The sequence below is a fragment of the Alosa sapidissima genome, chromosome 5, assembly GCF_018492685.1.
Source record: "Alosa sapidissima isolate fAloSap1 chromosome 5, fAloSap1.pri, whole genome shotgun sequence".
In the NCBI taxonomy this organism is placed as follows: Eukaryota; Metazoa; Chordata; class Actinopteri; order Clupeiformes; family Clupeidae; genus Alosa; species Alosa sapidissima.
Genome location: NC_055961.1, coordinates 8,368,104 through 8,383,214, shown reverse-complemented (window position 1 = coordinate 8,383,214; position 15,111 = coordinate 8,368,104). Strand labels below are relative to the sequence as shown.

Below are 15,111 nucleotides of genomic sequence, written 5' to 3'. Positions count from 1 at the left end.
TGATGCTCCAGATACTCAACTCATCTAAAGAAGGCCAGTTGTATTGCTTCTCTAATCATGACAGCTGTTTGTAATGATCAGTTGGCCATTTAAAATTATAGTCAGATTTCCAAACACAATGTGTTATTGGAACACAGGACAGGGGGTTGCTGATAACCTCTGTTCACTCACTCAGTGTTGATATTGCATAAAAAATATCCATTTCCTAGTAAAATAGTAATTTACAACAGTAACATTGTTTAAATTGTATTTCTAATTGATTTGGTGTTATTTCAATGGCCAAAAGTTTTGCTTTTCCCTCGAACACAAGGAAAGTGACCCCAAATTGCCTATACCAGACCCCGGAAAAATCTTTGGCCAAGTATCGCGACCCCCTTCTCTACCACCGGCAAAGAATTGTTTCACTTTGGAAAATGTTACAAGATAGGCATTGGTGGCAGAGACAAAAAATGTCTTCTCTCAGAGCTAGGCTATGTCAACACCAAAGGCGTAATGTCAGTGGCAACCTTTGACAATCTGATTTATGGATATGGATAACTACTCATCGAATGCATAACTGGTTCTCCTGAGGCAAAAGAAGGCTGCATAGTGTTCTATCACTGGTAAACTCACGCACAGCATCTTCAAGCTCATTATTGTAAGAGGGCAGGTAGAGATTTAAGTAAACAGAGCATTCACTTTCAGAGGAACATTTTGAAAACACTGAATTGTAAGCCTACTTCTAAGTTTATTGAATATCCCAGTTTTAAACATGTTTCTTTTAGAATTTTTTTCTTTCATTCAGACTGCAAATCATTTTGCGTCCCCTCCCATATTCTTGACGACCCCCCCAGTTTAAGAACCACTGGCCTATAGCACACACATCCTTGTTTTGCCAGATGCATGTCTAAAAACTAAATAAAGTATATATATATGTGCATAGGCCTTGTTCATATTCTCAGCTCAAATATAATTTTCTGACACATTTTATCCTGATTGTAATGAAATGCTATGTTTTGAAAGTCTGGATAGTAGAAAAACACATCCTTTTCTTTTCAGATAAAATTTAAATAGGTAGGAGGACTGATGTAGCCAGTGTTGTCAGCATAACACAGCGAATAGGGAGCAGATTGCTGAGTTTAATGGTACGTCAGAACCTGTGAGCGGCGCAACCGTCCTGCCAGCACCTGGGAACCCCATTACAGCACCAGGACTGGGGACTATTACCACATGCCCAGGTTGGATGGAGGCGGCAACTATGCCGAGGGCTTCAGAAAGCAAGACGTTTGTCTGGGGCTTGTAGCCAGAGCGACACTGGAAGCTCTTCCAAGGAGGATCCCTACAGGGGTAGCCCAGGCAGAGGCAAAGTGAGTTAAGCATGTCCTGTAGGCCTCTTGTATAAAACTGAAAGTATGCCAGGCCAGCCTACAAGAGAGCGAGGAGGAAGAAACCTCCCACCAAACCATAGCTACAGCAAACGATGCTAACAGCTGAAGCTCGGCCAGATTGGTTGGGCTTGTGATCTTTACCGTACACTAAAGGCACTACGTAACGCGAACTGTGGAGTTTGGTCTCCAAAGTGTCTATGTGTGAGGTCAGATTAGTTTTTAAATAAGCCTTCTATGTAAAATGACAAATTAATTAGTCAACAACTTTAAATTAGATATAATCAAAATAACAGAACATGTCATCATTCTTAAGTTACCATCAGATTGCAGTAGTGACTAACCTATACCAAGTTACCTGTATGCTATCTTAATACATAATTATAGTGCAGTGTCAGTTTTATCATTTTTTAGGTGTTTAAATCTTACCATTACAAAGCCTCAGCTCATAGCAACTGTATGAAAAAGCCATCAGCAATTCAGCTCAACCTAAAAAACAGAAAAAGGTCACTCCAATGATGAGGAATAATCAATTAACAGAATTTTAGATGTTTATTTTTTGATTTTGAGAGAACCATCTCCCACGTTTTTTGTTTCAAGGCAATGACAACCACTCTCTTATTGAAGCTACCACTCTCCTGAACATGCACTTCCTTCGTTTGTTGGCTGAGTTATGGTGAGCTTCATGTATCAACCCTCTTAGATAAGACTTCAGAGAAAATTCATAAGTTTTGACACAGAGAATGCAGTTCAGTGCCCTTTTTGGGAGAGCACATTATACTTAGAGTGGGCTTACATGAAATAAACATGTAAATAAAACAAAAACTGCAGAGTGATATTCCTTTGACAGAATTGTGGACTGATGCATAACATTCTGAAAAAAAAGAAAGAAAACAACAATCTATTTACACTCAGTCAGTATCGTCTTGAACCAGTCCCATATCCATTTGACAATACACTAAAAGTAGCTCAAAACCACTTCTGCTTAGTAGGTACTGTATGCCCACTTATCACAGAATTCAATAAATAATAAACAAATAAATAATACATCTTCCATGATCTGTTTGTTGTAAAATAATTTCCATAAACTTTATTGTACACAAACTGAGTTTGGAATTTCAAACCATCTTATAACACATCATAATAATAATAATAATAATAATAATAATAATAATAATAACTAGAAGAGAGTAATGACCTGGCCCAGTCTCCAAGCTAACATCTTTACACATAACTTGTTATAGACAAATGGTTGCTGTACAATACAATTACAATGTGCCCTCAGAATACAGTGGTTGCTGACACTTTTTTGTTGTTAGACTTAACACAGTGCATTCATTATTAATATCTACATATCTCTATTTTCAGAGAATTAGTTATATAGAGTAGAAATATTAAGAAAACAGTTTAAAAGAAACAGTAAAAGGACAACAGCTACACAATTCATTTCCTAGTAGCATTTTAAGAGCAAGACAGAGAGAGCCAGAGAGACAGAAAGAGAGACTGGAATTTTAAGGCTTATGCTGGATCACTCATTTCACCAGAAAATAGAAAGGATTGCAGAGGAAACTGCAATGCCACACTGCCCTTTTGAATTTAACTGAACAAACACCGAAATTCATCACCATCATCCAAGAAATTCTACTGTACTACTGGAAAAACTTGAAGAAAGATTAAAAAGAAAGAAAGCAAGACGTCAAAGACTTGTTTTCCACATATTCTATCCAAGTCAGCTTCAGGGTGAATTAAGAAGACATCCAAAAACATTAAGGGAATATCGGGTGTGTCCAGGATTATGAATATTCACGACCCAAAGAATGTCTCAGCAATAGGTTTTGGAATGTACTATGATGGAGAGTCAGCATCCATGGCTACCTGTATTACCTGGGTTAATTGACAGTAGTCAAGAGATCATTGTCATTGAGTGTTGGTGTTCCTGAGAGCCCTGCCCCTGTAAAGTAACAGGGATTTGAAGAAGTGTTGAATGCTGGCAATGAAGAGTGGGGCGTTGGAGATGTCTTAATATATATATATATATATATATATATATATATATATATATATATTTAATTCTCCTCAATTAAGGAGATGTCGAGTTCTGTGCAATCCCTTTCAAAAACACTTTGTGGTCCTCCTTCATGATCAGGGTCACCATCGTCACCCTCTTCCTCCTCCTCTTCATCACTTTCACTAAGTGGCCCAATACTTGTCCTTCCAAGGCCCTCAGCTGGAGAATACAGGCCTCTGAAGTCTCCCAAGAAAGGCTCCAGACCCATGCAAACATCCCCGCCACATGCCAGCCGTCCACGTTCCAAACAGCTGAGGGGATCAGAACTCCGAGTCTGGTGGAAAGTAAAAATAAAATGTAAAAGAATTTAATAGCCGTTTTACAATTCAGTACTTATATACTAGCCTAGAAATCTAGACGCGCCCCTAGCGCCCCTAATTAAATTTGCTGCCAGGGCTAGTCTAGCAACTCTCCGTTGGTTTGTGAGCTCCAGAAATCAAAACTTAATCAGGCCATTGAAATCGTGTATAGAGTCGTTTGGTGGGCTTAACATAATGATTGATGGCAGAGTTGCAACGGTTTGGCTTGAATTCCCTGCTACTTGAAAACAAATATCCTATTGCGTCCTATTGCGTGCAGAGGGAATTTGAAAGACAACTGATTATCCTGCCCCTCGGACTGAGCACTGCGAACGGTGAGTGCCCAGACCCTACATTTTAATGTGGGTCTGGCTCGCCAGGCTACTTATATACATTTAAGAGTCCCTTTTTCTGTTATATCTGAGGTAGATTTATACCATTATACAGAGAACATAATAGCAATTGCTATTAGATTGATAAACCGTACGCTAGGGTAGAGGTCTGCACTCCCGTGGTAGACCCGCGGGTCCCGACGCAAAAGACTTTTTGCGGGAGCGGGCAGGATGAGAGAGGTGCATTCGCGGGTGCGGGACAAACCGATGATTCACTGCACTCCCGCAAATTAAATATGTGCGTAAAATTAAATATGGAAATTATTAAAGTAGTGGTCATAACTATAGTTCAGGTGGATGTTCTGTTAGGCAGCATTAAAAAACAGGGTTTAAGCATAACTGATGGATAGCAGGCCTATAGCCTATTGTCGTTTACGTGGGTTCAATTTGTTCCTGCTGCTCATTGTCAAAACTCGAAATCAAAAGCATGACAGAGGAAGAGGGCACCAGACTAGGCCTACTTCAGTTGTTAGCCTACATTCAGAACCAAGAAACTTAAAATCAGACATCTGGAGACTTTCTCAGGTGTGTGTGCTCCTTTCGTGAGACAGAAAGAAAAACTGAATAGGCTATCCCTCCTGCATGTGGGCTTTAGCAGGCAGGAGCGGGACATCATGTTACAGATGCGGGACTAAAAATGACACATTAATACGGGAGCGGGACAGAATATTGCGGGAGTGGGCGGGTGCGGGACTGAAAAATCAAGTCCTGCGCAGACCTCTACGCTAGCACTGGTGCCTTAATGCAGGGGCTTCCCTGGGCTTCAGCCCAGGGGCCTCGACCAATGAGGGGCCTCCTAATAATAATAATAATAATAATTATAATCAATAATAATAAACGGCCGTGTCCGTATTCTCGGCGTCAGTCATTAGCCTACTCTGGAGCTAGCCTAATTGAGCACATCGCACTGCTCTACAATGACATCGATGCAGAGGCCCCCTTTGTCTTCTCTTCTAAAGTGTAACAAAAGGTAACAAAACTTAATAAATCCCAACGGGTGTAGTAGAGGAGTTAGGCTGAAACTGACTGACAAACTTACAAACTATGGAGATAACGTGGGTTGGATTGAAGCAACGATAAACAAATTACGTGGATTCCTGTAACTGTCCATGAAAACAGAAGCAGGTAGCATAGCAGGTAAATATCATAGCAAATAGCCTGGCAATGAAACAGCTTTAAAAACATGTAGGCCTATTTCACTTGTCTCACTGGAGTGAACACAGAACATGGGCTGTTGCGCAAAGAAATGAATTAGTGATCTGCATCTCCGTTCACCAAAAGCCAAGTTTGTGCTAACCCATTCGCACAAACTATGTTATGTTTTCTGATTGTTAACATGTAGTGATAATGCATAAGATAGCCAATATAATCACGTCACATCTGGAGGCTAAAAGTATTTCTGTCCCTCCCTATCTGCGTTAGAATGGTGTGTTAAGTAGACAGAATTTCCAAAAACCTCCTGGGGAACCCCCCGACACGACAAACATGCACTTTTGAAAAGCTTGAAACGTCAATATGTGTAACCCATCTTTTAATTTAGCCTATAGGCTAGTGTTGTAAAAGTTCAACTCTGTTGTTTTCGTGCAGTAGGCTAGACTTTTTGATAAGCAATGTCATGGGTAGGCTGACGTGATTAAGGAGGGCTTTCTGTTCCTGTTCATGTAAAGGTTTTACATAGGCTCAATAATGATAGGCTACACTGCATGTTAGGCTATATCAACCAAAAGCGCACGTTATGTAAATAGGCGGGTCAGATCGCAGGTCGGGTATCATAATTAATATTTGCGGTTTGAGGGGGGGGGGCTTAAAAACATATAGCCCAGGGGCCTCAGGTGGTATTAAGGCGCCCCTGTACGCTAGGGCATAATGAAGTAATTATTGGATCTGTTTGTTGAGTTTACGTGCAGAATTAAACAGCCTATAAGTCAATCAGAAAAAAATAAGTGTGTGGTTTTCAGTTACAGATGTGAATCTATCTCTAAAGCATTAGGGAATTTACCAACATCAATGACAAATATATAACATTATGATGCGAAATAGAAAATTATGACATGTTATAGATAAATACTTTCTGTTAGGGTTACTGTTTTTTGTATTACTTTCTTGTATAGTTGTTAAAGGCTGTATTCGGTACATTCAGTACACTTCTTTTTTTACCTTCCTGTACCTTCAGTTCGGTATAAATATGTGTACCTTTTCACCCCAAGCTAAGACGGTAAAGTTAGTCAAAAACCCACTAAAAGGGTCATGATGCGACCCAATCAACAATGTTACATAGTGTAATATCAAGCGTTCCTGTCATGTATTGGCAATGTCAGAAACTTCATTCTCCCCAAGTCAGCGTAGAATCAAAAGGAGTTTGAAGCAAATGACCTGTAATAACAATTTAGCCTGAATTTCCACAAATTACCTGAGTCATCTTAGCAAAGTCCAGCACCGGCCTTGCACAAGGTCTGTCGGGATCTCTCCTGCGCTTCAGACCAGGTTTGAGCAGAAGCAAGTCGCAGGGCTGGGAGTGACAGCGTGGCAGCTGAGGTGGAATGGCCCTGCGCAGAGAAGCTGGGGTGCTGCATGCAGATGACGGTGAGGCAGGCACAGCCGCTGGAGGGGCAGTGGGTTGGAGAGGAACTGGAGGTGGAGGAAGGATTGTGGCGGCAGTCTCTCGTATGAGAACAGGGGAGAGGGAAAAGCGCCTCTGCGGAGGAGGGGGTGGATGGAGCGGAGATGGAGAGGAGGAACAGGAGGACGGCGAGGGAAAGAAACAACAACAGGCACTGCCTCCTGCAGAATCACTGGGCTCAAAGGGGAAATTCCATGGCAGCGGAGAGTCAGGGGAAAGTGCGAGGCTAAAAAACGTAGGGCTGGAAGAGGAGTGTAGAGACGAGTTCAGAGAAGAGCTGGGGGCACGAAGCGGACACGGTCCCCCCGCTCCCCCTCCACTGTGGCATCGACGGTTCACAGGTGTCCAGACCTTTGAGGCACTGGGCCGCCAGGTGTATCGGCAGCGTGACAGGTCCTCTGGCACAGACAGCGAGCGACAGTGGCGTTTGGGGGGCGGCGGGGGGGGAGGGGGTGCACCGGGAAAAGACAGGTCCGTCACTGAAGTGCTTGGGACCAGGGGTCGGTGCAGATCTTCCCCCTCAGGGTGGTGTTCGGTGGAAGGACCCTGAGGCACAGGGCCCGGGGGAAAGCTTGAACTCAGCACACTCTGCAGGCTGGGCTTGGAAGGAGGGCAGAGCTGCCAGTAACTACTCTCTGGAGAAGGCAGGACAAAAAAAGAAAATACATTACAAAATTCTCTCCTGAAAAAGATAAATGCTAGAAGCTAAAATTTTATAACAAGACAATAGAAAATAATCTTCCACAGATATCTACCTATGGATGTAGTAGCACAACAAAAGTCACAAGAGAAAAATATAAAGCAGCAAGAGGAGCCCAAGCAGCATGTACAAGTCACAACAAATGGCATAATTCGGCCACTTCAATAGGTGCAATGACACAATCTGACTTTGGATAAAATGTTGCCAAATGTAGCAAAGTGGAAATCAAAAACAAATTTCAGATTTGTAGATTGAGAGGGTTCAACATGTCTGTTACTGCATACAGCAGTAACCCTGTATTCCATCAACTCATACATAGCCTCTGCATTCCACCAGAAGTTAGCATATCTAATTCCATGATGATTAGCGATTTTGTACAATATATATATATATAAGAAAATATGAGTGTGAAATGTGATTTGGCTGTTCATTCAGAGGTCATTCTTGATTAGTAAATTAGCATATGCCTTTCATAGTGCACCTGGAGTCAGACGGAAGTATTTACACTTGTACATTGTGTAGACACAATGTACAGCATCTATAGTTCTTCTAATGACTGTCTGTACCTATGAATCTTGACCACCTGAATTTTCCTTTCTGAGATAATAAAGCTGACCTTGTGCCTGAATAAACTTGACCTTGATTACCCTTGCCTTAGACCTGACTCGTACCAGGGACCAATGTTCCAAGTTGGGTGCGTAGTTATAGTTACAGCTCTTTTCAGAAATGCAAACAGGTAAGGGTGAGAACTATGCGTGGAGGACATGAGAACGTTGTGTGGACAAAGCGGGGACTTGCTCTTCGGGGAGAATTTTTTGGAAGACAGTCACTTTACATGCTTATTTCTAATTATTACAAGTATATTAGCAGTGTCTTTTTGCCTCAAAAATATATTGTCAATTTTGTATAATATCATGTCTCTGGTCTTCTCAGCTGCTTCTACAATCTGTCCTTTAGAACCTTTTACTGTCTATACTAAGAACAAAAATTAGGGTTTTCCCGCTGGTGTTCTACTCCATTTCTGATTGGCTAGTACTCAATTGTTTTTGCTAGATGGTTTGTTGGGAGTGCGTTGGTTAAGGTTAGAATGTTAGGGTCAGAGCTTATCAGGGGCAAACCTCCTGCAAACATAAAAAAAATTGCATTTGTTAGGCATAAGGTTAGGCGAGGTAGGAAATAACATTAGGAATCCCTTAATGTAATTGATCAACCTGGACCAATGATTTTGAAGTTAACACAAGGACTACACCCATTACGATGCTAGTGTTGGGTGTATTTCCCAATGGAGAGTACCCATACTCTCTTCACAAAGTGAAACGTGGCGAGTAGTGATATCAGGCTGAAGTTGGGTTGGGTTTCTGATGAATGTGGGCAGTCCAGAAAGTAAACATCTGCTTTGCTCCGAACCCTACACCCCTCAAATAATTTCTCCACGGATCTGCATGAATCTCACAAGTGACCTGTTTTTAAATCTAAAAGGTGAGGAGTTTCCATCCCTTTTACAAAATCCATCGGAATAACCATCTTGACAAAACAGTGCGGCTACCTCGACCCTCAAATGGCAATTCCACACATTAACACTAGTACATAAACACCTAAATATGCATAAAACACTTACAGTCTGAGGGGTCTAACAGAGTATACTGACAATGTGTAACGTTACATGGAGCAATTTCATTAACATTTCCAACTAACATAGTGCTGTTATTCTGGTTCTGAAGTTCTGGCATCTAACATCACTTGTGAAATTGAGTTGAGGAGCTATGGAAACCAGTGTTTAATTATTTTTAACACTAACCAGGCATCAAGCCATCTGTAGGCCAGCAAGGTTCTTCGGCACGGGCTACTGGACGGGACTGTAAAAAGAGACATAATTAGGGCACCACTTTAGAAACCGGTAGAACAAAAACAAAACCAACATAGCCATAGGAAGATGCTCATTCACCAAAAGAAAGACCATCCTTACCAGATTGCAAATCCTTTGGCTGGTGTTGAGGTCCAGACTGTTTTTGCAATGCTTTGGTTGCGCACAGGATCATGACATGACGAGGAGCAAGATGGAAGATAATGGGGAAGAGTTTTTTGAGAGTGGTAGTTGTCCCTTGACACCGTTGTCTGTCTGTAAAGGATCAATAATTGTAATTCCAATTCTCTCACACCTGGAGGGAAGAGTCACAGTCTTACAATCTCATGATGACAGTTCCCTCACCTGAAAAAAGACAAAAGAAAAAAAAAGCTGAGACTATGTGTTATAAAGTAAATATTTTCCCAAAATGATTGACACCAACATACTAGCACTGATTAAGGTAAGACTGAGTTTAAGGAAGTGCTATGCTTGAGGCCAGTAAGCTACAACCAACTTTCCAGAACAGATAAATTATTGTTTAACTTTTTAAAATTGGTTACAATCCATCCCTATGATATTTGGCGAGAGTGGTGTACAAATTTAAACCATTTAAAGCATAATTTTATGATATAATGATATCATTTTAACAACCACCACTATATCAACCATAGCAAACCTTTATGTAAATTACTAGACCACAATAAATCTCAACATGACCAAGGTGACTTACATGTGGTTTTCAGTCCAGTTACCATTGCATTTTTGTCATAGTTTATTTGCATGTCATCATACAAGCATTATTGGCATAAATCAGTTTAGTATATGAGTAGAACATGACATTTAGTCAGCGATAGCACAGCAAGTTGCATTTGTTTATGTTTAAATGTATTAGAAGATGCTTTTGTCCAAACAACATAGGCCTATATTTTAACCAAGGACCAAAACACACCAGAGAGGTAGCTCAACCCTCCCTTCCTAGAAAAACTCTACACAGGGTTTTGTTTTTGTTCTGAGGACAAGCTACCCCCACTTTGTTTCCAGTCCTCTGAAGGTAATACCTTTAGGGAACCTTCCCAGAACATTCCCTAAAGGTTCTCTAAAGGTTATGTGTTTGCTGGGATTCACAGGTGACCAGAAATCAAAGAACATATTCACTGATTTCTGGCATGTGGGGAAACTAGTATAGGCCTAAGAAGATACCCAAGAGCTACCGAAGTGTAGACACTGTACAAGACCCCAGTTGCTAGGATGTTACCAAACAACTGACCAGACACAGAATCTAATTCTATAAATAGGTTGAGACAATGTAGGCAGCTAATGCTACTCCTTGCACCAGAAGACTTTGACAAGATTTTGGGAAAGATTCTTGACAGATTGGAGTCTTAACTAATGCCCCCCAATCAAGCTATACTCAAAAGACTACAATCTTTCAAGAATCTTTCACAAAACATGTCAAAGTCTTCTGGTGCAAGGATGGCTTAACTTGCAAAGATAGTGTATTTTATAGATGGAATGGAACACTTGCTTGATTGATGTACCAATGGTTGGTTGTGTCTCTACGGACAGGGGAAATAACGTTAACATCGACAATAGAAATAACTAGAAAATGTAATTTTGAGGAAATTACCAGTGCATGAAAATATAAACATACTGTATATTAACATAAAATGTAAAACAAACTTATATTTGGAAATAGTTGGCAGGAGTCATAGTTGATAACAACTAACAGTTGAAATGGCTGAACAGTTAAATAGTTGAGTACTTTAAATAGTTAAATTATTTAATGGTGAATTATTGTAGTGAGGACATTTATTTTGAAACAGTTGTGGGCAGAGGAAATAGTTGAACAGAATATGTAGTCTTAAGAGAGCCAGATTGTATGCTTAAAGCCTGAGACAGAGTATATAGTTTAAAAGTTGAATGTAGATAGTGTAATGGATGTTGATAGACAGAAAGTTTAATGGATGTTGATAGGCAGATTGTTTAATGGATGTTGATGGATAGTTTAATGGGTGGATGAGTGAATGGTTTGAAGAGGATGAATGGATAGAAAGTTGGATGGAATGTGCCTTATATCCTTGTAGAATGAAGATACATGGAGAGAGTTGGCCAATTGAGCAGAAAGCAGTTGATACAGGTGCAATCAGTTTAACTGTCTTTTTGATGGGGCCTAGTTGAGCAGCTGGAAGTTGATACAGGTGCAAATCAAGTTCATTAGCCCATTGTGATGTCATAGTGCCCATGCAAAGTCTATGGGGGAAAATAAGCTTGTTTTTTATTGTCATTAAGTATAAAGTTTACAAAAGTGAAAAATACATTCCTCAAGTGTCCTTTTCAAGACCTACGTTACAAAGTTTAAACGAAGTTTCTACATTAAATGGTTGAAGCTGAATTAGACGCAGAAATTTGGTGGGAAGAATAAGAAGACTTCGGATAACACAACAGTGCATTTTCATGCACTGTAATTATAGCCAATTGTCAATAACATGGTCACTTTAGACTAGCCTACACTGTTTATGTAGGCCCTGGCTAATTGACGTCAACTAACTACCTAGTTAGCTAGCTATAATGATGCATTGCTAATGGGATGAATTAGCTTATCTGCTTAGAATTATCCTGTACAGGCTGCATCATAGTGGAACGTCCGGCTGACTGCAACTTAATTTCATCGAATTACGTTAGCCGACCTGACACATATTAGACTACTGCCAATACAGCCTCTTCACTGAATATAATTTAATGATACCGGTCTGCAATAATTAGATGTATTCCATGCAACAACTTACCTAATACATACCAAAATGTTTCGCATGTCTCCATAACTCGTTAATGCTAGCTACGTTAGCTGATATCTATCGCTTCAGAAGACAACGTTGCACCTTTGCATTGCAGCTGCCAATGCTCTCGAAGATAGCATTCTGCAATGTACTTCGTGCTTGTGCAGGAGACATAATAGAACAGCTCTCATAAATGTTTGCATACAGATGAGCTTGTTACTATAGACGGCTAATATAAGTCATTGATGGCTAGATGCTAACCTTAGCTTACGTTAGATATTTTACGACGCTTACAGTGCAAACAACCTCTTAGCACTTAGTCAACCATACGCGTATTCACGTATAATTTTCTCTGTTTAATTACTGTACAAAACCACATGTGGCCTCAATGCTGAGCTGCTTGTCTCATCGTGACAGATGCACACACTGAGATTGAACCAGGTCCTGTAGCCAGACGTTGGTGGGTAACATGGCTGGCTAACGTTACCTCGCTAGCTAGCGATATCTAATGTTTGGTTAATTAGCAAAATAACGTTACTGTACATGCATGGGCGGTTACTTTAACTATGGTTATAGTTGGGGTCATGTTGAATAAATGTCGTTACCACGGTTTCGACGATAATATTTCTTTGACGTAGGTTTTGTTCATATTAACAACGTTAACGTTACACTAACCATAACTATGTGGCCACCCTAGCTGGAAAAAAAATCGCAAGCATGCTAGCTTACTTAATGGTACAGCTTGCTAACAAGACATGGCAACAACGCCAACGTCCACCCTGTCTTGTGGAACCACTGTAATGTTCAACTGTTTGTAGAGGAGAATCGTTACAAGATTATACAATTATGGTTTATCTTGATGGTTGGCTACTGATTTCTTGAATGCTAGCTAACAGCCGAACCGTCCTGACAATAGCACGACAATGTAGCTTGCTAGCTTAAACACCTTACAATAATGTGAAAATGCCATGACTTCATTCCTGAAATATGAATATTATGTCATATGTAATCGACAAATGTAGTCATGCATGTACATATATTTACTTACCTTGCTAACTGAGAAACACCGGGATGCAGAGGCCTTGAACCATCTTGCATAGTGTAACGTTAACGTTACTGCTTGCTAGGGATAAACCAATTTCTAGATATGGAGGATGAAGAGCTATCCGTTAGCTAACAAGCTAACCTTGTAGTGTAGTCGATTGTATTTATCGCACTGACCTCCAATAGCATAGCTAACTCATGAAATTGATGATCCATTCATCGAAATATGTCAGAATAAGGAGCCATATCAATTCCACAATCGGCAGGACTTTTCACTGTTTAATATTGGCTTCGTTAAGAATATTCAAACACGCTCTTGATGAAATTACACCGTCCCTCAATTATAAATGAAAACAACTAGCTATCATTGCTAGTTAGCTAACTTACGCCCGTAACGTTAAGTGATAGAAATTCATAAATAACATTCACAGTTCCTGAAAGCACAACGGTTCCATGATACGGCAGAATTGTAGGACAGACAGACGTCCACGTTGATCATAAAAGAAACGAAAGACTACAGATGTAAATTAAGATTTCAAAACGCATCTCTATCTATTAATGTCTTGGGATGTTGATGATGGTGTCATGTCAGACAAACATCGGACGAAACCAATTCAGGGGAGTGGGGTTTTCTGTGGCCTACAATAACAATATGTGATTACCGTGCTCTACAAAGTGTAGGTCATGCGTGAACCAGCTCCATAGTACGTTCGACTAGTCAGAGTGAACTCGTAAACCACCACTGCCTTGTTTTTCAGAGCCCTACAACCAGAATGTAATTTGTTGAGATCGTCCTACATTATGTTAGATGTTTCTCAGAACCCTGCGACGTCTACCTTTTCAACAGCCGAGAAGGCAATCCTAGAAGGCTTTGCCATTTTGAAACTCATCCTTTATCCGCTAAAACCATTTGCAGCAGCATCGTTATCATCATCATCATCATCATCAATAGACTTAGTAGCAGCATTGTTAGGCCAAGACTAAGCCAGGTCAGGCAGCCAGTTAGGAGCTTAGTATCTGCATCACTATTAAAAAATATAATAGGGCTACACATTATGTATTATTTTTTAGTAATGGTTAAGATTAAAAATTATTTTTGTCATTTTGGATAGTAGCGTCTGCTACTAGGTATACGGCACAGCTTTTCCTAGTGCAAGACCATTTGCAAGCATTTTATTTATTTTTTTAAGATATGCAACGTTGGTGCATTGCAAATGTCCATGTATAGTGGACACGCATGCATTTGATTGATTGTACGATGACTGGTGGTAGTGGCATATTGCTTAAACTTAAGTGCTTAAGGCTGGATTAAGTGGTCCCCACTGGGCCAGTGGTGCTAATTCCCTGACTGCCAGGGGGCCTCAAAGCCAGATGTATGAGTCACATACATGCAAATGTTGGCAGGTAGCCTATATGAGTCAGGTGGTACACAAATTATGCATTTGTTTACAGGCTGTCTGTCTGAAAGTGGTATGTAATGAAGAGGTAGTTAGCTGCAGTGAGTTGAATAAATGTTAAAACAACATGTCATAATGCCTTACTAGCTGGCAAACTATTAGTTCAAAACTAATACTGTTTTTTCTGCAATTCTCTCAGTCTGTCATGTCATGTCTGATCTGTACTGTTAGTGAAGTAGCTTTTTTTCTGCTTTTGTACATCTCTTTGTAACTTTTTTTTTAAAAGTGCTATATAAATAAAGATTATTATCAGATGTCAGGCAGGTATGTAAGACATTTCTTGGTATGAAGCAACCCAGATAGCAAGCACAGTTGGGTGATGCAAGTATAAGAATTTACAAAACAAAATATGATAAATTGACTTGGAAACCAGTTTCAAGCATTACGCAATCAATCACCCACTCTGTCTAAATGCACTTTTTTGATCGGTAAAGGTAGGCCTACAGTATGAATCCCCGCTCCTACACTGCACCACATCATTCTTCAGGAAGTGGAAACAACGTCGCTGTAACGAGTCACAGCCTAATGCCACAAGTTGCATGAA

The 15,111-nt window shown here is 40.3% G+C and overlaps 1 protein-coding gene across 3 annotated transcripts; it reads right to left on the bottom strand.

The window, feature by feature from the left end:
- Positions 1 to 1,897: 1,897 nt before the first annotated feature.
- fam53c (family with sequence similarity 53 member C) lies at positions 1,898 to 13,730 on the bottom strand. 3 transcript variants are annotated; one of them, XM_042094042.1, is made up of 5 exons: positions 13,115 to 13,730; positions 9,410 to 9,652; positions 9,242 to 9,299; positions 6,534 to 7,378; positions 1,898 to 3,706 (listed from the first exon to the last, which is right to left on the bottom strand). In XM_042094042.1, exons 3-5 carry the CDS (start codon positions 9,246 to 9,248, stop codon positions 3,431 to 3,433), a joined length of 1,128 nt encoding a protein of 375 aa, XP_041949976.1. In that variant the 5' UTR covers positions 9,249 to 9,299; positions 9,410 to 9,652; positions 13,115 to 13,730; the 3' UTR covers positions 1,898 to 3,430. The 3 variants fall into 3 exon arrangements, with proteins under 3 accessions (XP_041949976.1, XP_041949979.1, XP_041949978.1); XM_042094045.1 differs by having other exon boundaries at positions 9,410 to 9,602; XM_042094044.1 differs by having other exon boundaries at positions 9,410 to 9,562.
- Positions 13,731 to 15,111: the final 1,381 nt, after the last annotated feature.